The sequence below is a fragment of the Rhinopithecus roxellana genome, chromosome 3 (genome assembly GCF_007565055.1).
Source record: "Rhinopithecus roxellana isolate Shanxi Qingling chromosome 3, ASM756505v1, whole genome shotgun sequence".
NCBI lineage: Eukaryota > Metazoa > Chordata > Mammalia > Primates > Cercopithecidae > Rhinopithecus > Rhinopithecus roxellana.
In genome coordinates, this window is record NC_044551.1 from 115,020,298 (window position 1) to 115,047,823 (window position 27,526).

At 48.2% G+C, this 27,526-nt stretch overlaps 1 protein-coding gene and 1 long non-coding RNA gene across 2 annotated transcripts in view; one reads left to right on the plus strand and one right to left on the minus strand.

Annotated features, from left to right (window-relative positions):
- On the minus strand, positions 1 to 26,051 carry SLC22A5 (solute carrier family 22 member 5). The gene is made up of 10 exons (XM_010360000.2): positions 25,370 to 26,051; positions 17,360 to 17,463; positions 11,224 to 11,378; positions 10,007 to 10,178; positions 8,379 to 8,505; positions 6,498 to 6,598; positions 4,638 to 4,852; positions 2,973 to 3,155; positions 1,785 to 1,920; positions 1 to 1,411 (listed from the first exon to the last, which is right to left on the minus strand). The coding sequence occupies exons 1-10, from the start codon at positions 25,760 to 25,762 to the stop codon at positions 1,324 to 1,326; spliced, it is 1,674 nt and encodes a 557-aa protein (XP_010358302.1). The 5' UTR covers positions 25,763 to 26,051; the 3' UTR covers positions 1 to 1,323.
- The window catches only part of LOC104659842, a 57,746-nt gene continuing 56,038 nt past the window's right edge, over positions 25,819 to 27,526 (plus strand). Inside the window, exon 1 of the long non-coding RNA XR_747640.1 lies at positions 25,819 to 25,891. This is a non-coding gene — a long non-coding RNA (uncharacterized LOC104659842). The remainder of the gene's footprint in view (positions 25,892 to 27,526) is intronic.

Consider the following 27,526-nt stretch of genomic DNA (forward strand, 5'->3'; position numbering starts at 1 on the left):
TTATTTAAAAAATCATTTTATTTATTAAAACTTTCTCATTTCCTAAGGCACTTCAGTAGCTTTCACAAAAACATGTTTGTTCTTTTTTAACCAGGTGAAGCATATGCTTTAGGAGTACCATGGTAACATAATCAGCAAAGAGAAGACAATTACACTGAACACAAAATATCTCCCAATAAAGTTACAGGACTAAAGTGAGCTACTCTGAAAGACCGTGAACACAATTTAAATTTCTTTTTTGTAATATCCTCCCATGATTAAGTATCAAAAAAGGAACACACACAATGACACTGTTTTGGCACTTAGAGAAGTGCTAGAGGCTAGGGCTGGTAAGGCGGTGCACCAGTGGCAGCTGCAGACAATTGCCAGAGTGATTCTGTGTTTAAAAAAAAAAGACACAAACCAGCAGGCTAAGGAACCAGCCTTTCCCAAGTGTATTCTGAAGGGCAAATAACTTAAGGAGAAAAGGATATAACAACAAACAAATAAACAATAAAACCCACGTTACAGCTTTGAGAGAAAAGACAAGGTTGCTCATCTCTCTCTCCTGATAAACTTCCTTTAAACCATACATAAGACGCTATAGTAGCAAGGAAGTTTCCACAGCAGTGGAAAACAAGAATAGTAGATTCAGTGGTGCATTTATTATGAGCCTGGACAAGCCCAGTGCTTTGATCAGATGTAAACAAGTCTACTCAGTCATCATGCTGAGTGGTCTAAGAGCTCACACATCAATGCACTTGCCGGTGATCTGCATCTGCTCATTCTGCTCCATCTTCATTACCTTTCGCTTTCCCTAGCCCTGCGCTCTCCTGCCCTGGGGAAGCAATGATCCAGTTAATGTCCTCTGTAACTGAGAAAAGGTAAGAATCAAACTCCTTGTACAATTACTTCCTTTTCCTCTAAAGTTCACCATTAGAGGGGAGTGGGAAAAGGGGCAGGGGACTTAGACCTCTAGCCTTATTAGGGGCCTTTTCAAGTAGTCTAAAATTAAAATGTAAATTTAGCATATGCTTCCTACATTCCTCCAGATCTCACTGGTTCTAGTGAAAAATTAACTTCTTCGGAGGTGCTGAGTCCATCATTGTAATAGGACTTAGATGAAGTTGTCTATAGATAGCCACAGTGTCCCTAGAGGAAGGTGGTGCTCTAGGACCATATGTAGCCTCTGAGTGTGGGTGCCCATCCATGAGCAAGTCAGACACAGATCAAGAGGATAAACAGCAAAGGCCTTTGTCACTGAAGGACTCGGAGTCTGCACAAGCTGGCCATTTCTGGCAAGACGGTCTTTCCTTTTCAGTTTCTCCCTTATTGGAAGCTATGTTAGAAGGCTGTGCTTTTAAGGATTGTGGGCCTTTCTTGACCATCTTTTAAAATCCTTGTGTGACTTGGAGTTTTTCTGTGTTTCATTCTATAAAAACAAGCAAAAATATGTCAGTAACACATTTTAAAAAGATGCCTCCTAGTCTCCAAACAAACAAGAACTGAGGATATCTTCCCCAGGAAGAGAATCCTGCAGCAGATTCTGAAAGGTGTCTTCTAGCCTCTGCACTATCCAGCGCGGCTACTGCCATGGAGATGTACATAGTGACATGTCCACACAGGAAGAGACCAGAGAGGATGGACTATAAGTAAGCACCTTGCCATTTACAACCCTTTAATGGCTAAACTAGTCCATGGTGTCTGTGAGAGGGAGTTTGCGAGTGGCTCTATTGTGAGGGGCGCCTGAGACCTGGCCAGACCCAGACCCAGTGCATCAGCACTGAGGGAGGAGGTCTTCTTACCCTTTGACTCTTAGCATCTGGTCAATGGTGTCTGGGAGTGGGGTACCGAAGCTCTCTGGGAGAAACAAGGTGAGGATGGCTGTCAGGATGGTCAGACTTCCCATGAGAATGTAAGGCAGGAAGCGGTCATAAGCACCTATGGCAAAGCAGACAGAGCCTCAGGCCCAGGGCTGCAGTTAGACTTGGTGTCTCTCTACCCCTTTATGCTCCCAGGACTCTGGAAGGGGATCACCTTCCTTCTTGGTCTCACATCTCCCACAGTCTGAGCAGTCATATTAGAATCTGGCACCTAGACAGGTTTCAGAACCCAGAGCTGGCACAGGCATGCCCAGAGCCCAGCAGTGTTCCACCATGCAGGGGAGGAGTAAAAAGGGATGGTTGCAGGAGAAGACTGGGCCATGCTGATTATTTCTATTTCTGGGCCATGCTAATTATTATTTCCCAAGGTTGGGTTTCCAAGGAACCCGAGATACTTGTCCAGGGACGGAAATAACTCTTCCACCTCTGCAGATGCATCCTAGCCCATGTGATCTGCCTTCAGGTTAGGCAGGCTGCTTTGCTTGCTTTGAGATCTACATACCATGTTCACAAAGCACTCTGGGTACTCTCAGGTGGGTGTCACCCTCCCTAAAGAGGTACTGGCTAGGGATGTGCAGGGAAACTACAGGTGCTATGAAGACATAATTCTGAGAAGAGAAAACTGGAGACCTGCAACATAAAATGGCATGGGGTGGATCTTCACACAGGATAAAATCACTCTATAGTGCTCTAGGTTATAATTTTCAGTTCATCAGACCTCTTGCATGGACATCTTTTCCCTCATGCTCCTTTTAAACTCTGATTCCAAGAAATTTCTCCAGCTAAGTACACTGGCTCCCTAAACCACTCTGTAGGTTCTTAGGATAAAGGAATTGTAGTCTCTGATGGAAGGCCTGGGATGGCTAAAACAGAAACAAACCCTTTAATTTTCTCATCAATTTCTAGGTAGTCTATAGGTTGTTATTCATTTGAAAGTGAGGGCCAGTGCACTGGGACAAGAACCCTCCCTGGCCAAAGATCCAGTACTGGATGGAGTCCATGTGCTGTATGAGCTTGTTTTCCTGTTAACATGCGACCTCCAGCTCACATTCAAGCCAGTTAGTACTTCCATCCCGCTGCTCTAGTGTGCCCTCGGCCCATGGGACTTACCAAGGTAAACGAAGTAGGGAGACAGGATGCTGCCCAGGCGGGACGCTGTGGAGCTGACTCCCACACCCATGTTTCTCACCACTGTGGGATACAGCTCAGCTGTGTACACATAGACCATGGAAAAGGCAGCCGTGACTCCAAACTTGCCCACCATCACCAGGACTGTAGCCAAATAATACAAGTCTGGAGGAGCAAAGGATAGAGGGTAGGAGTAGGTACCAACCCATGGCACATAGCTATTGAGAGCAAAACAAACATACTTGCTCCCCAAATTTTTTGGGGAGTCAGTTTCTATCACTTCCTATTGTGGGGGAAGGAGCTATAGCCAAGACTTCCCTCCAAGTTGATTGCTGAAAGGAGGCTGGGGACTGCAGCTATAAGGACATGCGCTTTCCTCAGCCTGGAGACCACCAGAGTAAGCTCCTCAATAGTCCAATCAACCTGCTTCCCAGTCCAGAAGTCATTAAAGACATGTCTGTCAGGGATTAGCTGTCACCCCAGGACCTCACACTGCAGGCACTATGGAATTAACTCATGATGTTTAGATGAATGGAGAATTCAGTTCTAACTCATTTCATGCTTTCCTCCCATTCAGACCTCAAAAAACCCATAGGCCATCAGAATCTCAAGTTGATCTTCTAATCTCTCCGTGCTGTGCTGATGGGAGAGCTATATGTGACCTGAAGGTCACTCTGCGCTCAGCTGTGAGCCTCTACGTTGGTTCTGGGCTCCTCCTGCCACATCCCATGGGGAGCTGTTCCTGTGCAGTGTTCCCAGCCTGATGGGCCCAAAAGTGACCATCAGAGGCTCCCAAATCTACAGGTACACTGAAGACTCTATAAATTATTGTAAATGGCTACCTCCCACCCATCTGTGGGATGCCAAGATAGTTTCAGAAATAAACTCCTGCTAAGGGCCTGTGAGGCCCTCTCAGTGGTCTGGCCCCTCCCCTTCTCCCTCCTCCTCAAACATGCCAGGCTCATCCCCTGCTCAGGGTCACTGCCTTTGCCATTTCTTCTTCCTAAAATGTTCTCCTAGACTTTTTCAGGGCTTTCTGTCACTTTATATACATTTCAGATGAACTGCCCCCTGTTCAGGGACACTATCAGTGACTATGTAAACGAACTCAGCATTGTCCTTCATTTGTATTCCTAGAAGGTAACGCAGTCTGAACTGTATTAAGCATTTTATTTAATTGTTTGTTGTCTGTCTTCTCAACTAGGATGTATTTCCATGAGGGCCTGGGGATCGGCCTGGCTTGCTTTCTTTTGTATCGTTATCACCGAGAACAGTGCCCAGCCCGTGGTAGGCATGCCAGAGCTATTTGTTGAATAAATAAAGAAGACAGGGCCAGGAAAAAAAGTAACGGGATAGCTCTTTCTTCCCCCTTCTTCTGGAGTGGAAAACAGTATGAGCACATTAACTTGGGTACAGAGTATAAAATTAACCAACAGCCCCAGTGGCTGCTTTTTCCCACTCCTTCAAAGCCCAGGCCATAAGTGTTCTAGTCTCAGAAGACACTTTCTATTGATTTTTAGGCCAAGAATGTACACATGCAAGGGAGCTGTGATGGGCTTGATTTTATTCTCTTTAGTAATTGAGACAGCCTGGTAGAAATAAGACACTCAGAGAAGACCCCAAACCATAGATGCACATGGTCCCTACCTGGGGGTACCAGTTGCACGAAGAGAAGGACACTGCCACCCAGGAAGAGGGCAGTGGCCATGGAATAGCGCCGGGGCAAATATTGCAGCAGCAGCCAGGCCAACACGTATGCTGGGACTTCAACCACCGCTGAAAGGAAGCAGTTCACATAGATGTCCCCATGCAAGTTAGGAGTATCAAGGGAAAGCCCGAAATAGCCCACTGATATGGTCATCCTGAAACAGAGTGCAGAAGAAAGCTGGAAAAGCAGTATCTACATCTCTCCCAACCTGTACAACTTTTACAATGCAATTATTTCAGTAAATTCCAAACCATCTTTAAGCAGAGACTAGTAAGGCAGCAGTAACTGTAACCCTGTGTCTTCATAGATCAAAAGATAACTTTCCCCAGCCCAAGTGGTACAGTGTAAACCCTGCACCAGTGCACTCTCAGAGCCTTTCATACAGACAGTGTCCCAGCAAAAAAGCTTGTAAAATTCAGATAGATTTACTTCATTGAAAAGAAAAATTCCAACCTGCCTTTCAGCTTTAAAAATCCTAAGCTGAACCTCCTCAAATCCAGCAACTGCAGAAGGAGCTAGAGAATGAGTCAGGAGGCAGACATTAAGTGAGATGTGATAGGATTGCAGGGATAAGATAACAAAAGGAACAACATTAGGTCAAACACTTGGAGAGAGACCCCCACACACTACCTGTGGTGACCAGTCAGGAAGAGGCTGGTCAGAGGCAGCTAACACCAGCCCCATGGTACTTGTGGAGCAGAGAGGTGGCTCCCAATGGAGGGGCCACACTGCCTCTCATCTCTATGCCCCGCAGTGCCCCTGACCTGGGCATCCCCAGTAGGCATTCTCTCTGTCTATGACCCACACTTTATGGATTAGACTGCTTTGACTCATCTGCAGGTGGAACACACAGCTGGTACAATAAAAAGAGTATGGGCATGAGTCCCCAGGAAATCCAGAGCAGGGAGGACAGCCTGGGTGAACACAAAAGTAGGTGACTCATCACAGGCTGGCATGTGGTGCAGGCCACATGCTGCTCCTGTCTTGAGGCCAACTCAGGGAATGGTGAAATGCCTGGAGGGATCCTGGGCCATTCCTTGGAAGCGGATGACTCATAGCACCCCCTCAGTAGGTGCAGTGGCTGACTACCTCAAAGCTGGATGAGACTAGTAATAAGGACTCTGAGATGAAGTCCGCTCTCCTCGCCCATCTTCTCAACGTTCACCCACCAGGCTCCAGAAGTCGCCTAGAATTCCAGGGTTCGGCCACTGAGCAAAAGCTAGCCAGGTGCACTTGGACATGTTTCCTCTCCCTGGTAATTCACAAATCCTTTTCTGACACACTTTGTGAAATGCCTCGAGTGGGAACCTGGTAAGGACATCTAGGCTATAGCCCTGACTCCAGGACCGTTTATGGACATCCCAGGAGGAGCACGTCCCACTTCCACATTTCCAGAAAGTAATTGGCAGCCTCTGCAGCCTACAGGACATGGTGTCTTCACTCAGATCCTTCTTAAAAGCCCTACCTGACCTCCTCAGCCACTGTCTGTGACTGGGTAGGAGACAGAAACTAAATGACCCAAATTGGGCAAGGATTCATTTAAGATCTGGAGAGATTCCCCAAAAAAGAGTCCATATTTCCCAAAACAGCCTCCACAATTGTTTTCATTCTCCTTCTCTGAGGTTCCATCCCATTAAGAATTGTGACATGCCCAGTTCTTCAATCTAACACAAGACATATCCTTTTAATTCTCTGATGACACAGGCCTTCAATTTTGGTCCGAGGTATGTCTGTAAACAATAGGCCCAATGGCCACTTCAAGAAGCTTTGGAAGCCTCAGCCAGGTCTCTTTTACATACCACAGCATTATGGACATGATGGTGACCATCCGGATATTCCAGGTTCGGAGCAGATCCAGAATGTTGTGGGACTGCTGCTTCTTGGAACTTAGGTCTTGTAACTGCAGGAACAACATGATAAGGGTATGGGAAGAAGAGGTGGTCAGCGACTCAGAGCACACAGTAACATACTTGAATCCCTGGCGTCTTAGCTGTCTGCATCTCAGAGTTGGGGAGTGTTATGTTTCTAAGAACAGTAAGGATACTGACTGTGTTTTAGGCTGTGAAAACTTCCCTAGGCTTTGTCAGTAACAAATCAGTGAATGAAAATGAGGAAAAGTAGGTGACCAGTCCCTCAAGGGTACAGGAAGACAGAGGCCCAGGCTGACCACTTCCTCACTGCACCCCCACACCTTCCCGTCGGTGGCCACATTCCAAGGAGGCCTCTAAGTATTCCTCCCCAAGCCTGGCTCCCTGCCCTCTGGGTCAGAGAGAGAACCTGGCTGTGTGGTTTATTGGTCTGATATTTTTAAAAAGTTAATGTTTCGAGTCCTTATACCATGTAGTTACTGGTCTGCTTCCAGGGAAAAAGAATTCAAATAGAAAAACAGGAAAATTGACCTGAGCTTCACCCAGAGTGACTTCCTACGAAATTCAGCACAGCCAAGGCCATTAATAAACCACACGTCTAAACACACTGATGTTGCTTTCTTAAGCAAACCCAGGTTTGGAGCTTGTTTTTCCAGTTAGAAGTTCAACCAAAGGTCAACTTTGTATTGAAAGGATCCCCTGAAATAGCCTCATTTCCTCAAAGATGCCAGGGAGGCTTATGCATTCACCCAGATTGACCCCTCACTTAAAAACCCCCAAAAAAGCCCTCTGCCACACTCCTCCCTGACCTTTGCGCACAGGACCCCTTTCTGGTGCATGCTGACAGTGGCTGCTGGGCCACCACTCACTGGGAAGTCTGCAGGGCTGGCAGTGGCCATTGGCTTCCGCTGTCTACAATAACTGTTCCCTCTTTCCCAAGGCCAACCATGCCTGCCTCTCACACTTCAGCATGGCTGCTTGTGGCTGTTCCCACAGCCAACCCCTCATCTTCCAGTTAGACCACAGACACATTCCAGAACCACACCAGGGAGCATTTACAGCTTCTAACCTCTCCTCATAGTCACGAGACCGAGGAAAACTGCCTACTACAGAGATGGTAGTGGAGGGAACGGGAAGGAAAAGCAAGAACCAGGAAGCAAGAACCAGGAACCAGGCAGAGCCAAGAAATGACTCATGGTGTGTGAGAACAGGGTTGCAGGGAGGGTGGGGTAGGGGGAAGAGGTGGACATCATAAAGGACCTGACTCCAAGACGATATGCAATAATTAACCATTGGATGGCAGAAAGAGACTAAACACTTTTTTAAAAATATTATTTTTAATGAATAATTGCTAATACTCAAGAGATGAAATACTTCTAACTCCAAATCTATCTGTGCTTTACATTTTACATTCAGGGTTATCTTTGTAGGATGACAAGCCACCTGAGGTATAAGAAACAATGATTTCCCCAAATGCTGACTTTATGAAAGGCCTATTACAAAAAAAGAGTGTTTATTATTAGAAGTAATGGTTAAAATATATGATTGCCTAGAAAGGAAGGAAGTAAAGAATGAAAATCTAAAACCCGTGGTGAAAAGGGTGAGGCAGCTGTAACCTATTCCTCAACTTCTGAATGTTAACAGGGCCCGCTTGGGGGTTGGGGGGATGGAGGGGCTTGGGGAGTGGGCAGCTGGGGCTTGGGCAGAGAGAGGGCTGGGTTGCTGTGAGCAGGGAGGATTTCAGGGCTGGGTGCTGCTGCCCTCAAATCACAGTCAGTCTGTCCCTCTCACCCGCACCCACGTGGTGCTTACCTCACTTGGGTCAAAGATGGTGGAAGGCACAACAATTCCATTGGCTTTGGCAGCCTTGCGGATGATCACCTCTGCCTCTTCAAATCGTCCCTGAGAGATGAGCCATCGGGGGGACTCAGGGATGAACCTGGCAGTACAAAGTGTGATCTCAGTGAGGCCTCCCTGCCAACAGAAGACCCACAGACCAGGCAGAGCACAGCCATAGGAGGGAATGAGGTTGCAGAACCAGAGCTTGTGGAATGTTTGGCGTTCACAAGCCAGAAGCAAAGAGCTGACCCACAGGCAGCAATAACCTGGGGTGGATGAACTTTTGTGTACATCACACTGCACAAAAATGTGAGAGCCTTACACCCCCTGACAGCATCCCAATGCTGGCTGGCCACCTCCATTTCTGAAGAGCAGTGGTGCCACCTGCTGGGCTGAGGAGATGCGTGCAAGATGGGCTCCGGAAGCCGGGCTTCTGTGCATGTCTAGGCCAGCCCAGGCCCTGCTACACTCTCCTCCCTGTCCCTGACACCAGCAGAAGCTTCTGCCCTAGCCTCTTAGCTTCTCTTCTCTCCTCACCCTACCCTTGATTTATCCAACAGACTTGTCAGATACTCCACCTAAAATAGCATGTTTGGCCAGGTGCAGTGGTTCACTCCTATAATCCAAGCATTTTAGAGGCGGGTGGATCATTTGAGGCTAGGAGTTTGAGACCAGCCTGGCCAACATGGTGAAACCTGTCTCTACAAAAAAATACAAAAAAATGATCCAGGTGTGGTGGCAGGCACCTGTAGTCCCAGCTACTCGGGAGGCTGAGACATGAGAATCGCTTGAACTGGGGAGGCAGAGGTTGCAGTAAGTGGAAATCACGCCACTGCACTCCAGCCTGGGAGGCAGACAGAGACTTTGTCTCGAAAAAGAAGAAAGAAAAGAAAAGAAAAAAGAAAAAAAAATTAGCATGCTTATCAAGGTGCTCTGTGGATATTATTTTCCATCTTGCTGGGACCAGGTAGCCGCCCCCTGCCCTTGGTCATGACTGGGCCCCATGATGTGTGGCTTACTCTCCCACTATGCCCTGAAATGCTCTCTGCTCCACGTGGGCTGGTGATCTCACCTTCTCCACCTGCAAGGGGTGATTCCCACCTTAGCTCCTCTGCTGTGTTCCCCTTTTGGTCGGGAATGGCCTCTTCTCTGCCTGTTCAACTCCTCTACCTTGGTGGTACAGAAGGAGCCTGGCTTCCTCCACGTGGCTACCCTGAGGACTCTTGCTTTTGGTGACAGTGCCTGTGGCATGAGGCTTCAGCAGCACACAGCCAGAACTAGGGCCTACACTGTCCTGCCCTGAGGCTTGGAAACTTCCTCCAGGTCATGCTGGACCCCATCTTCTCATAGCTACTGCTACTTCTCCCTGCACTTGGGGCAACCCAGCACAGGGCTGAGAGCAAGTCTGTTGCCGTCATGGGATTCTGTTTTGTTTTGGCTCTTTGAGTGTGGAGAAAACATTCTGAAATAATTTATAAATCATCTATGCTTCCTGTCTCTAGGAGACAAAATAGGGATTCATGGGTTGTTGCTGCCCTCTAGTGAAGGCCAGACAGAAATCATCCTGCCAGTGGGCACACAGGGCACAGGGTCACACTCACCACCAGAGTGCCACGCACAGCACCCCCGGCATCGTCAGTGCCACCAGCAGTATTCGCCAGTCTCGGATGAAGTAAGCAAACAGTGGCAGCACCATGTAGCCAAATGCATAAAATATGCACACTCCTAACGTAGAGAATATTATACGAACTGACTTGCCAAGAATTTCTGTCCCTGTTCAAAACAAGGGAGGTCGAGTTAGCAGTTTAATTTGGATTACTTCTTTATTAATTTTTTATGGTATCTGTGTGAATACGCAGATAAGTAAACAGCCAGAACTGTCTCTAAGTTCTTGGCGCTAGGGAGCGGATGGCATTCTGAACCCCTCCTATCTGACCATCTCCTGGGGCTGCATCCCTGTAGCCTCTCAGGCCCCTAGCAACAGTTCTCTCTTGAAAATTTCACCATGTTCTGAAGCCACATGCTAAAGATGCCATGGTAGGCCCCCTTTAATCCTCACATGAGGAAGAATTTATGAAAAGTGAAGTCATTACTAAGTCAGCACATGCTGACTTAAGCCTCAAGGAAAGAGAATATTAAATATGAAAAGAAAAAACAATCCTTTCAACAATACAACCCAAGGAACTCAAAGGCCTTATCAGCTAGAGTCAGGTTCCTCCAAACACAGGCTGGCCCGCAGCTTCTCAGTGACAACAGGCTGGCACATTTGAGACAAAGCCCTGCAGTGTGCACTCTGAATTAAAACCCTGAAGGTGACGAAAGCCCATTCCTATCAATTTATTCTTGTCCATAGATATCACCAGCCACAGTGCTCTGCAGACAAGGGGTTCTCTACCTTGGCGAGCTTGCCAGTCACAGCCCCTCCTCCTCCAGCCATGCTGCCCTCTTTCCTGGGCTGGCTCAGCCCTGTGCAGTGGCATGCCTTTTTTGTAAATGGAGGATCTCTGGTGAGTCCTAGTAAATTGGCCGTCAAGTAGTAAATTGGCCGTCAAGTACTAAGACCATGGAGCCACAGCCCAGAGGCCAGAAAAGAACTGGAAATCAGAAGTCAGGCCATTGTGCTACTGGGGACCCCAGGCTGGTCACATGTCTGGCTCAGTTTCCCTGCCTGTAAGTACGGTTCACCAGGAAGCTCTGGCTGGTTTTGTTAAAGACCCTGTCCCCCTTGAAGGACATCACAGCTGTCTCCAGAAAGGTGGGTGATGGGATGTTGGTGAAATACAGGATCAAGTACTCAACTCCAACCTGATGACCATACCCAGGACAAATGCTGCCACGTAGTTGGAGATCTGGCCCATGCCTACAAGGACAAACAGCACGACAAACATCTCAAAGTTTTTTGAGAAGACCTGCAGGAAGCTGAAGCCTGTCTGCATGCCCATGGTCACGAACAGCACATTCTTCCGGCCAAACCTGGGAAGAAAAGGAGAGTGACAGAGAACCAGCTGGAAAAGGGCAGCAGGAATGGGCTCCACCAAGTGGGGCTTTCCCAAGATCCATCCAGGGAGCAGGTGTGAACAGTGTTGCCAGGATACCGGCTGCCAGGGACAGTCTCGGTCTCATGGTGCTCATGCTGTTTCTCTCCCTCCCCACTCCCCAGGACAAATGTATAGCCTGGGCACCAGGGTTGCCTAAAAAGCAATGCTACAATTATGATAATGATTGCAAGAGACTGAAACACATCAATTATTTAATCCATACATTCATAATGATTTTTTTTTTTAAAAAAAGAATCTGCCAACTTTGGAGAATGACAGAGAAACAATTCATTATAAATGAAAACTGGCAAATAAGGAGAAAGAGGCATTTGTCCTGATTTTCCTTTGTAAACTATGTGAACAGCAACCAATAATAGATAAGAGGTAGTATTATGTATAAAAGTATTCTAACTTTTAAATGAAAAGGTAATAAAATCAGAATAATACCATGTATAGCTCCCAATGGATTAATAGATATATGCATTATATACTAATGACTGTTTTTTTTTTTTTTTTGAGACAGAGTCTCGCTCTGTCGCCCAGGCTGGAGTACAGTGGCGCGATCTCAGCTCACTGCAAGCTCCGCCTCCTGGGTTTAGGCCAATCTCCTGCCTCAGCCTCCTGATTAGCTGGGACTACAGGCGCCCGCCACCTCGCCCGGCTAGTTTTTTGTATTTTTTAGTAGAGACGGGGTTTCACCATGTTAGCCAGGATGGTCTCGATCTTCTGACCTCGTGATCCGCCCGTCTCGGCCTCCCAAAGTGCTGGGATTACAGGCTTGAGCCACTGTGCCCGGCCTACTAATGACTGTTAACGTCATGAAGAGACAGTCAGGCATTGCATGCTTCCTATGGTCTTGTCAAAAGGACTGAACCTGAATCAGAACCTGAATCTCAAGTCTCTGGATCCAACTGGCAATTCTGAGGAAATGCAGAGCATAGAGGAATGTGCTGAACTGTATCCTGAGTGTACAATCAACAAAATCCAGACTGTGAAATTCTATAGGTGGAACAGCTCATAGATAATAGATAATCAGTAAGGCACAGAAGGAGATAGAAGGAGAATCCATGGATTAAGTAGACTAAAAGACATCAAATATGTTAAGTGGGCAACACTAAACTTGTGTCAAGATGCATATTTCGATAATAAAACTAAAAAAAACTCACAAGGAAGTGATTACAGGAGTCAGGCTAGCAGTTACTTAATGGGGAGAGAGAGAGGATGCTGTAATTGGGATGGGGCACATGGACAGGGCTTCTTAGTGGACAGCAAAGTTCAACTGCTTGACTTGGAAGTGGTCATAAGGTTATTTCTCTGAAAAAATTCATTAAGCTGCATATTTTTTCTGTGTGGTTTTCTGTATCTGTGCTCATTTTTAAAAGTTTTTAAAGTTGGGTTTATTTTGGTTTATTTTAAAGAGAGTGCCACAAAGAAGGAAAAAGTCAAGCTAGTGGGAAGCACTGGATTCAGTTTGAGTCTGGCCAGTACTGGCTGACACCGACTTTCATTCAATGTTTATTGAGCATCCATTATAGAGGGCACTTTGGATATCAATAAATAAAAAAGATGCTGTTTCTGCCCTTAAGGAGTGTCATAGTATAACTGGTGAAACATACATTAACCACATTTTAATCTAACACCACCCTACTGAATATACAATTATACACCGAGTCAAGTGCACTGAAGGACTGGCATGGAGGTTCATGAGAGGCACAAGGAAGGAAGTTACCCTGGACTGGGGGTAAGGGTTGGGGAACTGGACATTCAGGGAGGGTCTCCTTGATCATGGGGCACTGAGATGGGAAAAAGTAGTTGACAATGGGGGATTTAAGGTGTAGGGACCAAGCTCTCAATGATATTCACAGTATAGTGGGGAAGACCAACATTAATCCTATAGTAACACTTTTTTCCCCCCAATTTCTGGTAGACGTTATAAACGAAAGTTTCAAGGAACTAGGGATGCTAAATTAGCTGGCATGGTTAAAGAAGGCCACAGGGGGTGGGTTGGGGTGTGTGGGGAATGCTTCAGACTCTGAGAAGACCACACACTCCTGTGGCTGGAGGGGGCACGGTGAACATGAGGAGCCAGTGTGGTTGGCATCAGGCGTGCAATTCAAGACTACAGTGGTGGCTAGGAGGCAAATTGCACAAGGTCTTGCAACTATGTGGAAGAGTTTGGTGTTTTTCCTCAATGTAAGAGTTTTTTTTCTGTTGTTTTTTTTCCCATCACTTTGGGGTACTACTGGCATCTAATGAGTAAAGGCCAGGTATGTTGTTAAATATTCTAAAATGCCCAGGAAAATACCCTACAACAAAATTATTTGGCTCAAAATGTTAATAGGGTCGAGAAACCCTCGCCTGGAAGTAGACTCCACTTTCCCCTGCATTGTTTTTTTTAATAAGAGTGTTCTATATGCCAACCAAGGGGTGGTTCCTAACCACAAGGCAGGCTGGTATAATCTCTATGCCCTTTCCCTTCCTAAGAACTCCCTGGGATGGTAGGGAAGAGACAGATCCAGAGAACCTTTTACATAGCACCAGTCCTTGGCAGTTCAGGGTTGGGATCAGAAATGTTTGCTTTTAAAGTCTGTCAACAAAACGGCAAACACACACATACCTGGAAACAGGACACAGCAGTCTACTTCTTCCCAGAGTTGCGCATCTCTTACAAGTCACACGCATAAAGATGACTCAGTAGTGTCACATAAAGGGCTCTGACAACCCAGGAGTACTTTAATTGCTCTTGAATTTCAGACGTATTCATATGCCAGAAAGATGGTGAAACCTTTATACTATATAAAAAGTTACATTGACGTCCTAGACGAGTTAGGGCATGAATTGATTGCTTTCAGGTAATCTATTTAGCTTAGGTTTTAGAACTGGTTTACTCAGAAATAATGCACTCAGAAGCTGTCCATCCCGCAGGGCACTGGGCCTTCCAAGGGGGCACAGACAGGCTTGAGGCAGGGCATTGGGAGTTGAAGGCAGGGGCTGCAGGCAGAGCAGTCATACTTTTAGCCACTTAGGGTGTATTTCATTTACTAGACTTAAATGATCCTACTTTAATGAAAGTTCTGTTGCCAGAATATTTAGAAAGGTTTGAAAAACACTATATTAGCCCTTCTGTAGACTAAAGTGGTCCTAAACATACTCACGAATTTTGTTTCCAGTTTCCCTGGGAATAGACCTTTTGGAACTTAAATGCTTTCCTCAGGTAATCATTGTGTCACATGGTGAGCAGGTTCTTAAGCTGACCCATGACACAGTTGACCCAGAAAAATACACTGCATTTCTACCCTGAACTTGGGCACTCTCTTTTTCACATCAAGGGCATTCCTCTGAGCCTCAGCTGTCACTTAGCTCCGTAAGAAGGAATCTCCCATGTCCACTCGGGAGGCCTCTAAGCACAGCACAATCCTCCCCCAGTTCCCCTCTACCCTCCCCGCTCCCCTCTCCCCAGGCAACCTCATCCCCATCTGGGGCTCTGCTGAGGGGTTCTATACGCTGACAATTCCTACATGTGTTTCTGCAGCCAAAACCTCTCATGCAGTAACATATCCACACAGCCAGCTGCACACTCTACTTCTCCACTTAGGGGCCTCATAGTCACCCCAAATTTAGTGCACACAAATTGAACTCAACATCTATGAACGTGGTTCTTTTCCAGCATTCTCTGTCTTAGAGAAGTGTACCTTCATTCATCCAGTTACCCAGGCCAGAAAGCTTTCTTCCCTCAATTACGACATCCAGCCCATTGGCAAGTCCTGTTGATTTAACCTCTTACCACTTCCCTCCATTTCTACCACCATCATACTAGCCCATGCCACCATCATCTCTGGCATGAACTACTGTGACAACTTTTAATTGGTCTCTCTGCAACACCTTTTGCTTCCCTTCAATTCTTTCTCCACAAGGTTGTCAAAGCATCTTTAAAAAAAAAAAAAGTACAAATCTGATTGCCACGCTATTGCTTTAAAAAATCTCAGTAGCCCACTCCTGCTCTATGGCTGAAGCCCAAAGTCCTAACTGTGATCCACTAAGCCCTGGTTGCTCGTCTGCTCAGGGCTCTGCATGCCTCTCCCCTTCATCTTGACACCACTCTCTGCACCTCTATCATACGGACTTTGTCCTGCTGCCATGCCTCTTCCTGAGCCCCTGCTTTAGTACGTGCTGTTCTCCCTGCCCGGATGTTCTTTCTCCTCTCTACCCCTCAGCTGGCTACTTTCGACTCATCTTTCAACTCTCAGCTCATGCTTCACCTTCTCAGGGATGCCTCCCCTGACCTCCTCTGTTAGACACTCCTGTGGCACCCTGCACTTACTTCTCTTTATCACTTACCATGACCAGGGACAACAACAACTTCCTCACTTGGTTGTTTAATACATTCCACCTTGCTAGAAAGCAAGTTCTAGGACAGGAGGGACCTAGAACAGTAGTCCATACAAAATAGAAGAGCAAGACTATCTGGGTCCAAATCCTAACTCTGCCACTTACCAGCTGTGAAATCTTGGGCAAGTTATTTAATCCCTCTGTTTCACTTTCTCCATCTGTAAACTAGGAATAATAAACAGGTTAGCCTGTTTTTAAAAAAAATATCTGGCTGGGCAGGTGCAGTGGCTCACGCCTGTAATCCCAGCACTTTGGGAGGCCAAAGCGGGCGGATCACTTGAGGTCGAGAATTCGAGACCAGCCTGACCAAAACGGAGAAACCCCGCCTCCATTAAAAATACAAAATTAGCTGGGCGTGGTGGTACATGCCTGTAATCCCAGCAACTCGGGAGGCTGAGGCAGGAGAATCTCTTGAACCCAAGAGGCAGAGGTTGCGGTGAGCCGAGATCGTACCATTGCACTCCAGCCTGGGCAACAAGAGTGAAACTCTGTTTCAAACAACAACAACAACAACAACAACAACAACAACAACAAAATATCTGGCCGGGCATGGTGTCTCACACCTGTAATCCCAGCACTTTGGGAGGTTATGGAGGGAGGATTGCTTGAGGCCAGGAATTAAAAACCTGGGAAGATGCTGGGACTCCTTTCCACCGGGTAACCCACCAATCTGTGGGGTGTTCTCACATGTGCCATGTGGCCAAGGATTTGCTGAAGGCTGCTACTCTCTTCACAGTCTTCTGTGACAGACCCTAAAGCTCCAGGGAAAGAAGTCACAACATAATGGACCCCTGTGAGAACTTCATGAAAGCTATGGACCTCTCTCCAAAAAAATGCTCACATGTAGTCTCTAACATTGTGCATATAATTTTGAGGGGTTTGGGATTCTCTAAGCCATTAATGTTTCCTTGAGTTAAAAGCTTTAGAATTACACAAATAACCTGCTTATGAGAAACGGATCAAAACAGTATTCTCCCTCCTGTCATAATGTAAATGCCAAAATCACAGGCCACTTAGCTAAGGGGCATCAGCCTTGTGGACATAAGAGTTCTGCTTGTCATACCACTAGTGGCTGGTAAGAGCCCCTCTCACTTTGCAGACAGAATGCTGGTCTTCTTAGGACAACAGAGGCAGACACCGTGGCACCACTAGAGATCTACAGTCCAGCACATGTGCATGTGTGCATGAAGTCAACTTCTCCCATGCTCAGGGGCATGACAGAGTCACAGTGACCCAGGGGAAGCAAGCCAGGTTACTGCAGAAGTGAATCATGGCATATTACCTAGTCAACCGGATCAGATACACTCGGCTTACATAGCTCAGATTTCTTTACTTAGCAAGAATTATGGAGTCAGATTTGTTGGCTCTTTTTACTAGGCATAGAGTCTATACCATAGACATAGCTTCCTCTTCTTTAAAATACAGGGCCCTGGGCTGAAAGAATACTACAGCCGAAACCAAGGGCCAGGCACACACTTCTCGCTCAGTGCTGAGGTCCCCTGCTGCTGTAGGAGACAGACACCTTACCTGTCTGACAGCTGCCCTGAAATGAAGGAGCCCAACAGCACACCCACGAAGAACAAGGAGATCGTGAGTGGGGCCTTCCAGTCGTCCTCACACACCAGGTTCCACTGCAAGATGAACAAAGGGGTGTATCATTCCCTTCTTTTTAAAAGGTTTTTAAAGCAAAGGCATCCTGGAAAATGAAGTCAGAACATCCTGCATCCCTGCATGCTCTGAGTGTGAACTCATTTAGTCAGGTGATGGCTCACCTGGACAGGAAGGCAGAGAGCAGGCTTCCTCCCCATCCTGTTTTTCATAGCATTGTGGGCCCCACTGTCTTGCTTCCATTTTGAGGAGAGACAGGCAAAGAGTAAGTGTTCTATCAACATGCTGACCCTGAAGAAGACAAGGCCTCTTACGCTTGCTCCTAAAAATCTGAGAAGACCCCAGGGCTGTGGAAGAGGCAGGGCACCCTCACTCAGTGGGGTTCAGGCCATTGGCATGAACGTCACTGGAGTGGTTCTGGAAGCAGGGCTCTGGGGCTCTACAGGCCAAAGCATCCAGCAAGAAACTAAGGCCAGGGCACAGAGTGTGCCATCTGGACCTGTTCTGCTCAGGTTCCCACCCTGGGTCAACGACCCCTGGGTCCTTCTTGTGACCTTTAGAGCTGGAATCCCTGACGCTGCACACCAACTATACTAGGCTCAATTACAGCTGAAAGCTCTGAGCTTGGAGGTAAGAAACTGGGTTTTAGCTCCCACTCTACTATTAACTCTTCCAGCCTCAGATAAGCATCACCCCATGCTGTGCCTTGATTTCCCCATTTGTAAAACAGGGATTGGGGTAAGGAACAGGCTGCACCTCTTGAGTTTCCAGCATCCAATGTGTGGTTCCATCTACAGTTACCATGAACAGAAAAAGAGGTCTGAAGACATGGGGAAGCAGTCAGACACTCGGATCAGGCTGCGCCTGCCTAACCAGGAAGAAAGCTCAAACAGGATACTTGGTGGTTCACAGAAAAACGAAAAATGTTTTTCAGACAGAGAGATGGTGCTCAGCAGTAACCTTTGCAGACTTCTCACATGAGCAGCCACCCTCCTAGGAACTCAGACCCTTGCCTCCCTGGCGCCAGGCTGCTGGCCTGCCCTCCACGGAGCCTGCTGGCTCCTCACCAACAACGCAGGCAAGGGGACATGCGGCTCCCTAGAACAAAGCATCTCTTCCGGGCCAGTGACAGGAAAAACAAGCCTGCTTCTCCATGCCTCCGGACACCTCTCAGAGGGGTTGGCAGGCAAGACTCAGGCTGGACACGGAGAACTCCCGCAGCAGGCACGCTGCTGGCTCTCCGCTTTGGAACAAGCACGGACCTGGATGGGCTGGGAGTAGGGTGGCAATCCCCAACCCAGGGAAGAATTGGAGCATCCAACCCTTAATCAGGAGGCAGCCCAGACTAGCAGGAGTCAAGAACATGGGAGCACCACAGCCTGAGTGCCCAGGCTGCCACAGCCTCCAACCTCCACAGGCCAGCACCCATAGGCCATCTTTCTGGTAGGTGGGTGAGTATCCCTGCAGTGGCCCCCACTCACACATGGCTGCTAAATCTAGGACTGGGAGTGGAGGGAGAGACAAAGTTGAGGGATTTGATGACAGGGTGCCAGCCTCTGTGTGTGAGGCCAAGCTTCAGGGGCCAGGTCCTGGCTCCTGCCACTCTTGAGTATGATGGGCTCTATTTCCCAGCTAGCATGTCTTTTATAGTAGAAAAGATGAAAACACAAACAAAGGGTCAGCAGTGGTTTCTCAACAGGACTCTCATTAGGTGAGGGTTGGGGACCCATATGGCTGAGCTAGACTAGCAACCCACATGGGCTTCTGTAGTGAGTTCTGGAGTTGCAGACCCCAGGACAGGTCTCCCAATATCAGGCTTCTAAGGACTCCTGGGCTGGCAAGGTTGGGTGCGACCTAAAACCAGGTCAATCTCTGCAGGGGACAGGGTGACTGTACGGCTCATTTTGAGATAGGCCCCAGAGCATCTCTCAGGCTCCCTTAGCCCCACCCTCTCCACTTGGTCCAGCCTGTCCTTAGCCTGGGCAGGTGTGTAACTCCTTGGTTATCTCTGCCATCCACCCAACGACAGCCCTTGACAACTCTCTGGGCCTGGCTTTGGGCCCTCCAAAAGCAAATATGCATTAACACTTCTTTCCTAGTGGCCACTGGGGGTCTGTTAGCAGGATCAGGAAAGGCACTAGGTCTCAAAACTGAACACAAGGGCAAACACAGATTGGGTCCCAGCCTGCCAATCCGTCCACATACCTGTCAACCACCAGATGGACTGCAGTGGGTTCCAGGACTTGGCCAGAATCCCCCTTAGAAGAGGTGGGTGAGAAGCAAATAGAGTCCAGGCTAAGTACCCCCTGCTTAAAGTGTTTACAAAGGAGTCTAGCATTCCTTAGCTCCTGGTTCCCCAGCTGTGATTAAAGCCGCTATAGACCAGCTTATTGATGCCTCCACCTGGCACATGGGATGGGCTGTACTGGCTGATTATCACAGGTATCAATGTTAAAATGGAACGTGTGGGTTTAAGATTTGGGTCATGAGCCTAACGCTGTCACCCTTCAGCTGGCTGAGCTGTGAAAGCAGGCCTAACCTGAAAACAATCTGGGAGCAACCCTGGCAAAGGGCCTAGACTTGCCCCTCTTCCTGAGGAGAAATGCACCTTTCTAGTGGTGATGGTTTCAAGGGTGTAGAGATACATGTATGTCAAATTGCATGCTTTAGCTACATGCAGTTTTTATGTCATTTACAACTTAATAAAGCTGTTAAACATTTTTAAAAAGAGGGAGAATTGTGTCTCCTGTGCCTCATACATAATTGGCACTGCTTTTCAGTTATGAGAAGTAGAGAGATGACATAGTTCCCTGGGACTGAATGTTCTCACCTGTGAATTGGCAGGAAGGGAAAAAAAAGATAGGGTTTGTGCCCCTAAGGCAGAAGTTCTTCCCTGAGGGGATGTACCTAGCCTGACCGTATCAACAGTCAGACATGGCGGCTAGGCACCGCGTTACTGACTGCCATGTATTCCTATATTCCTACACACATTTTGTCCTGCCTCCTGCTGCAATTAATGATGCAAATAATCCTTGCCCCAGCGTTGTCAGAGCAAAGAGAAAAGGTATTTGCTATCTTTGCTATCACATCCTCTACAACTCCTGGCAGTGCCCCCTTTATAGAGAGGCTCAGGAGCTCTTTGGTACATAGGTGAGTGAATGAATGGATAAATAAAAAGGTATCAACCTTCAACGTCTTGGTATACTTTAGTTCTTGCTTGGCTGCCCAAAGTCGAGATGAACCCTGAACTCCTGAACTTCAATCTCCAGAATACCTTTTTTTCTTTTGAAACAGAGTCTTGCTCTGTTGCCCAGGCTGGAGTGCAGTGGCACAATCTCGGCTTACTGCAACCTCCACCTCCCGGGTTCAAGTGATTCTCATGCCTCAGCCTCCTGAGTGGCTGGGACTACAGGCATACACCACCAGCCTGGCTAAGCTTTGTATTTTTAGTAGAGATGAGGTTTTGCCATGTTGATCAGGCTGGTCTTGAACGCTGACCTCAGGTTATCCGCCCACCTTGGCCTCCCAAAGTACTAGGATTAAAGGCAAGAGCCACCACGCCTGACACTTTTTTTTTTTTTTTTTTTCTGGCTCCCTGACCCCCTGCTTTGTGTCAACTGTCAGAACTTTACCCAGGATGACAGGTCTCAGCTAGCTAGAGAGTGGCTCAATCTGACCAATCATAGCCAGAAGTGTCTACTATGTGTGTGCATAGTGGGCCACGGGACCCCACAGGTGGCTTCTCTGCCTTGCTGTATAGCTGTAAAAGCCTGGATGAGGGTCTGTGTGTGAGAGAAATCAGCAAAGGTGTAGCAGTGAGGCTCAAGCTCCAGGTCTCTCGGGTCTCTGCTGCCTAGAGCCAGCCCCAGCCCCAGTGCCCAGGTTGCTCTGGCTTTTCCTCCAGGCAGCTTTGGGAATAACAGTGAGGGCTCTCCCATCTTCTAAGACGATTTATCTCTACACGACACAAGGCTGATAGAAAAGCTAGTCAAGGACAATAGGGAGAGAGTGGGAGTCCCACCCAGGACTGGGCCGAGGGCTTCTCAGAAGCAGACAGGTGAAGAGCAAGGCGATGCAGAGCAGCTTGGAAGTTTCTTTTCTTTTTTGAGACGGGGTCTTGCTCTTGTCGCCCAGGCTGGTATGCAATGGCGCGATCTTGGCTCACTGCAACCTCCGCTTCCCAGGTTCAAGCAATTCTCCTGCCTTAGTCTCCCTCCCAAGTAGCTGGGATTACAGGCACCCGCCACCATGTGGGGCTAATTTTTGTATTTTTAGTAGAGACGGGGTTTCACCATGTTGGCCAGGCTGGTCTCTAACTCCTGACCTTGTGATCCGCCTGCCTCAGCCTCCCAAAGTGCTGGGTTTAAAGGCATGAGCCACCACACCCGGCCAGAAGTTTCTCAAGGAACCTGTCTGTCCACAGGCTGGACAGAGCTATGGCGAAACCAAAGAGCAGGCAGCCCACGCAATCTCAGAAACCACCCAGGTTCCCAGCAGATGTGGCAGTCCATGGCCAAGAAGCACTGCATGATGGGTTAGCTAATTCCCCAGTACCCCAGGGATGACTAAGGGGCCATAGGAGAGGCCAGCCTAGAACCACGTGGATCACCAAACGATTCCTGAAACATGGGGGCATAAAACTCTTTCACCTCATAAAATCATTTTTATTTATTAATATTATTATTATTCTTTTGAGATGGAGTCTCGCTCTGTCACCCAGGCTGGAGTGCCGTGGCTCGATCTCGGTTCACTGCATCATCCGTCTCCTGGGTTCAAGCGATTCTCCTGCTTCAGCCTCCCAAGTAGCTGTGATTACAGGTGCGTGCCACCACACCCAGCTAATTTTTGTATTTTTAGTAGAGATGGAGTTTCACCATGTTGGCCAGGCTGGTCTTGAACTCTTGATCTCAAGTGATCTGCTGCCTTGGCTTCCCAAAGTGCTGGGATTACAGGCGTGAGCCACCACACCCTGCCAACATTTATTTATTCGTTAATTACTGGCAGAGTCCCTCTGCCAATTCCAACACCTCATTCCACATCCATGTGGCGTCAAAGCCCCAGTCAGTGGACAGGGGGAGTCACCTTTCCTTTAAAAAATTCCAGTCAATCCTTTTCAGCCACCCTCAAGTTTCCCTTCTAAGAACTGAACTATTTTTCTTGAGTTCTGAAATTTTAGAGATGATTTCTTAAATCATTCATTAACCCATTCAATAAAAATTTTCCTGAGAACCTCCCTCTGCATCCAGAATTGTGGCAGAAATTGAGGAAGATTCAAAGATCTAAATGCACCACAAAGTTTGGTACTACATGTATGTACTTTAACTTGAACAAAGAAAAAAAATCCAAACAAGACACCTGAGGTTGCAGTCTTCAGTGGAAAAAATATGACTAGTAATGCAATACCAGTGTACTTACAAATGTATGATTTGGGGCAGAGGGCAGGCTTAGAGACATTTAGCAGGCACGGGACTAGATGCAGTGGTCAGCAGGGCAGGTTTGAGTTGAAAGACAACAGGCCATAGAAAAAGCCATTAGAATGTTGATGCAGCAACTTCCAGCAGTAGCCATTCACCTGAGAACAAGTAGCTCTGAACTTCAAGTCAAGCATTCCAGTAGCCCAAAACAAAGATCTAAGCATTAATCTGGCCTCCCTACAAAGACTGACAACATATAAGTAGGTGAAAGGGCACACAACTGCTTTGAAACTGCTAAACCGGCTAAATAAACAGTCTAAATATTAAAAAACAAAAGGCTGACATTGGCAGCAAGATAAGGTCAGACTCCCTGGCACGGCTGGCCTTCGGGAGTTCATCAATGCCACCACCACTCAGTCCAATGTGGGATGAGGGCAGCAAAGCAGGAACAAATGACTCGAGTAAGCCGGGGTCCCTCAGGGGTCAGTGTAAAACCCCAAGAGACGCCATGAGCTTCTTCTCACTTCACCACCTCCCTCTTCTTTAGGCAGCCCAAGTAGAATTTGTAGGGATTCCTGCATCATGTTCCCCTCTGTGGCCTCTGCCTGCAACCTCAGGGACAGCCTCTGCTTTCATAGTACTCACTGGCTTCCAGGAAGGTAACAGACCCACCTGTGAGGCGAGGACCCAGGATTTGTGGCAACTGAAGGTTCCAATTCCCTGTGGATTCATAGGCCAGAAAGCATAGTTGGCTACCTCCAGGGAGTGCCTCTTTTGTCAAGTCATGATGCCTCTGGACACTGCAGCTATGTCACTAGCTAAGAAATCCCAGTGGGCTCAGGTCACACTCCCACTACATACATGTGGAGAAAGCAGGTCCAGGTGCTGGGGACATCAAATTTCCAAACATAGAAAAAACATGCACGTGCACACACACTTGAGTCTTTAGGGGTAGCTCTCAGACTCCCTTGAAGAGTGATGATGCCAAGAAGCAACACAGTTGGGACCTCCAGAGCCCCTGTAAGCCCCTCCCAGGCTCCAGGAGGGAGGCTCAGCACCAACATCCAGCAGGGCTTGAAGCCATGCCAGGGCCTGTGGCACTCTCCCTCTCTGTGAACTCTGCCCTCCTGCTGGGTGGTTTCTTGCTGTTGCACTGGGGCCTTCAGCTCACTATTATGCGGAGCTGAACACCCTAGGCTCACTGAGAGGCCTCCTCCTCCGGGAAGCCTTCTCTAACCTGCAAATTTGTCATTAGCACATTTCAGTGAGCCTGTCTATCAATGAGGGCTATTCACTGGCTACTTACTCAATGCTGCTGAAACTTCAGGGAGCTAGAGTGCCAGTGTCTGAAAAAGACACAAAACATATCCATCATTAACATCATGTTCCTACATCCAGCTCCAACAACTGCTCCAACAGGTTCTGAGGGGACAGACAAAACCACCCAGAGGGAAAATTCAAGGAGCTGAGAAATGAGAAAGGTTCCCCCACACCCTATGACCTAAGGTTGTATGCTTTAACTAAATCTGGCCAACAGCCTTGCCTCATAATACCTTAGAAAACATTCCAGGTCAACAAGTCACCCTGAACAGATCTTCAGATGAATGGATCTTAAAGACTGACAACTGACAGCCTGGTGTGGTGGCTCACACCTGTAATCCCAGCACTTTGGGAGGCAGAAGCAGGTGGATCACGAGGTCAAGAGATTGAGACCATTCTGGCCAACATGGTGAAACCCCATCTCTACTAAAAACACAAAAATTAGCTGGGCGTGGTGGCTCACAGCTACTCGGAGGCTAAGGCAGGAGAATCACTTGAACCGGGGAGGCGAAGGTTGCAGTAAGCCGAGAATGCACGACTGCACTCCAGCCTGACGACAGAGGGAGACTCTGTCTCAAAAAAAAAAAAAAAAAAAAAAAAAAAAGACTGACAACTGACCATGGGAAAAGGCAAAGGATTACTTACAGGGCATGACCAGATTGTCATTCTGGGTTGTGGACGGTAGGGGAAGGAGTAACTAGGGGAAAAAGGGAAGAGGCAGTTGTACACACATGCTTTATTGAACTTTTAAAGTTCAGGAAAGATAAGTATTTCCTCTCTTCTAAAAAGAAGCCAAGAGACTAGAGGAAAAACGGGATAGCCCCTGGCCCAAGCCCTGGCTCTACTACTCACTCACCACCCGCAACCCCAATTAGACGACGTCTTGGACACTCAGGACCACAGAGTATCGCCCAAGGACCGCCAGGACCTTCCTGGTACCCTCGCAAAGTGGCCATCAGGATGGGAGACCACCCTGACAACCTCTTGCAGGGAGGAGCACACTCTGACTGGAGGTCACCTTGTGAAACGTTCCCAAGCCACCTGGCTGGAGGGTCTCCATCGCTAGGGTGTTGACTGTTGGGGGAGGGGGAGTGACAGCGTCCAGCGCGCATCTGGGAGACAGGAGCTCGGGTTCAAGGACCGCGACAGTCTCCTCCGCGCCCCAGTCTCAGCCCCAGCAGAGGCCGGCACCCACCTCGGTCACAATGGTGGACAGATAGATGTCCCGGCTGAACTCCCAGCCATCCAGGCAGCTCTCCAGCTCCAGTTGCCCCAGGTCCACATCGCGCCCCGGCTCCAGCCCGAGCGCCGAGAAGTTGGCGATGGTGGCGAGCCGGTAGCGTCGGCAGCTGTGGGGCACCTCGCGGCCGTCCTGCAGCCGCAGTGGGACACTGTGGTTGCGCCAGGCGCTGCTTAGGTTCGCGGCGTCCGGCACCCGGCAGCGGTGCTCCGGGGTCGCTATCAGGAACACGGAGGACAGGCCGTTGAAGCCATTGGGGATGATGCTGGCGCTGAGCAGGAAGAAGATGAGGCGCTGGAAGGGCCCCCACTCGCCCAGGAAGGCGGTCACCTCGTCGTAGTCCCGCATGCCGCCCTCAGAGGCCCACAGAGCGCGGCCTGGGGTCGCGGGACGCGGAGGACTTTGCGCGTGCGCGCGGGGCACCCGCAACCTACCGGCCGAGCCTGGCAGCGAGCTACCCAAGACTGTCCGCCGAGGGTAGGCTCGCGAGATGACACCGCCGCCTTGGTCGCCTTGGTCGCCTTGGTCCCGCCGCGGCCGGCCTTACATAGGGCACGCGGCCGGGGAGGGTTCCGGGGCCTGGGCCACAAGGCGCGCCCCGCCGGCAGACAGAGCCGGGCCGGCGAGGGCGGAGCTGGGGCGGGCTGCTAGGGCGGAGCTGGGGAGGGCCGCGAGGGCGCGGGGCGGGCCGGCAGCCGAGTGCACCTGAGGCACTGGCCGGGCCTGTCCTGGGGGCCTGGCCTCCGCCAGCCAAGCCTGCTGGGGACGACCGAGGTAGCCCGGGCTCGGCTTAGGAAGGCAGGGGGACTAGCGGCCTTGGGGTCCGAGTCCGAACTCGCTTCTCCATCGGGGGACTGGGAGCGAGTGGGAGAGGGACCGCGAAGCTACAGTGTTGAAAACGCGCCGCTCCCAACTTTTTGCGAGGCCTACTTGGGGGCGGGGGTGAGGAGAAAGTAACGGGGCTAGGGTCTCACAGATAGTTGCTCTTGACACCGCCTATCCTTATAAGAGGAACGGGGATTATTTTGAACCTGGGACTGTTAACTACCCTAGTAAAGAGGCTGGGAGCTATGACTTCATTCTAGTCCTGATGCCCTTTCCACATTTTCTTCTGTAACAAGCCATTTTGTTCATGCAGATGTAAAAATTTAACTTCACGATTAACGATCCTAGCCTAGGATTAAATATTCCCCACAGATTAGTTATTTCCTTGCAGAGTTTCTTCGGAAGCTAACTGGAAAAAAAAAAAAAAAAAGCAGTGAGGTGATTCTAAAGCAGCAATGTTCAATAGGATAAGGAGCTACATTTGTTATGTTAACTTTTCTGGTAGCCATATTAATAAAATTGCCAGATTTAGCAAATAAAAATATAGGACTTCTAGTTAAATTTGAATTTCAGATATAGAATGAATAATTTTTTTTTTTTTTTTTTTTTTTTTTTTTTTTTTTTGAGGCAGAGTCTGGCTCTGTCGCCCAGGCTGGAGTGCAGTGGCCGGATCTCAGCTCACTGCAAGCTCCGCCTCCCGGGTTTACGCCATTCTCTTGCCTCAGCCTCCCGAGTAGCTGGGACTACAGGCGCCCGCCACTTCGCCCGGCTAGTTTTTGTATTTTTAGTAGAGACGGGGTTTCACCGTGTTAGCCAGGATGGTCTCGATCTCCTGACCTCGTGATCCGCCCGTCTCGGCCTCCCAAAGTGCTGGGATTACAGGCTTGAGCCACCGCGCCCGGCCTAGAATGAATAATTTTTAAATATGTCCCATGCAGGAATATATAAAATAAAAATGTAACTAGTTGTCCTGTATTTTATCTGGCAATGCTCATATTTGTAAAGTAAAAATAAAAGATGAAATTAACTTTAATAGTATATTTAATGAAGTATATCCAGAACATGATCATTTCATCATATAATCAATATAGAAATTATTGATATTTTACATTGTTGTATATAAATCGTTGATCTTTTTTTCCGTCCTCATACTAAATCTTAAGAATTCAGTGTATTTCACAGGTTCTCGGGATTTGGAAAAAAAAAAAAAAGGAATCCAGTGTGTATTTTACAGCACATTTCAATTTGGACTAGCCACACTTTTTGCTTTTTAATATTTATTTATTC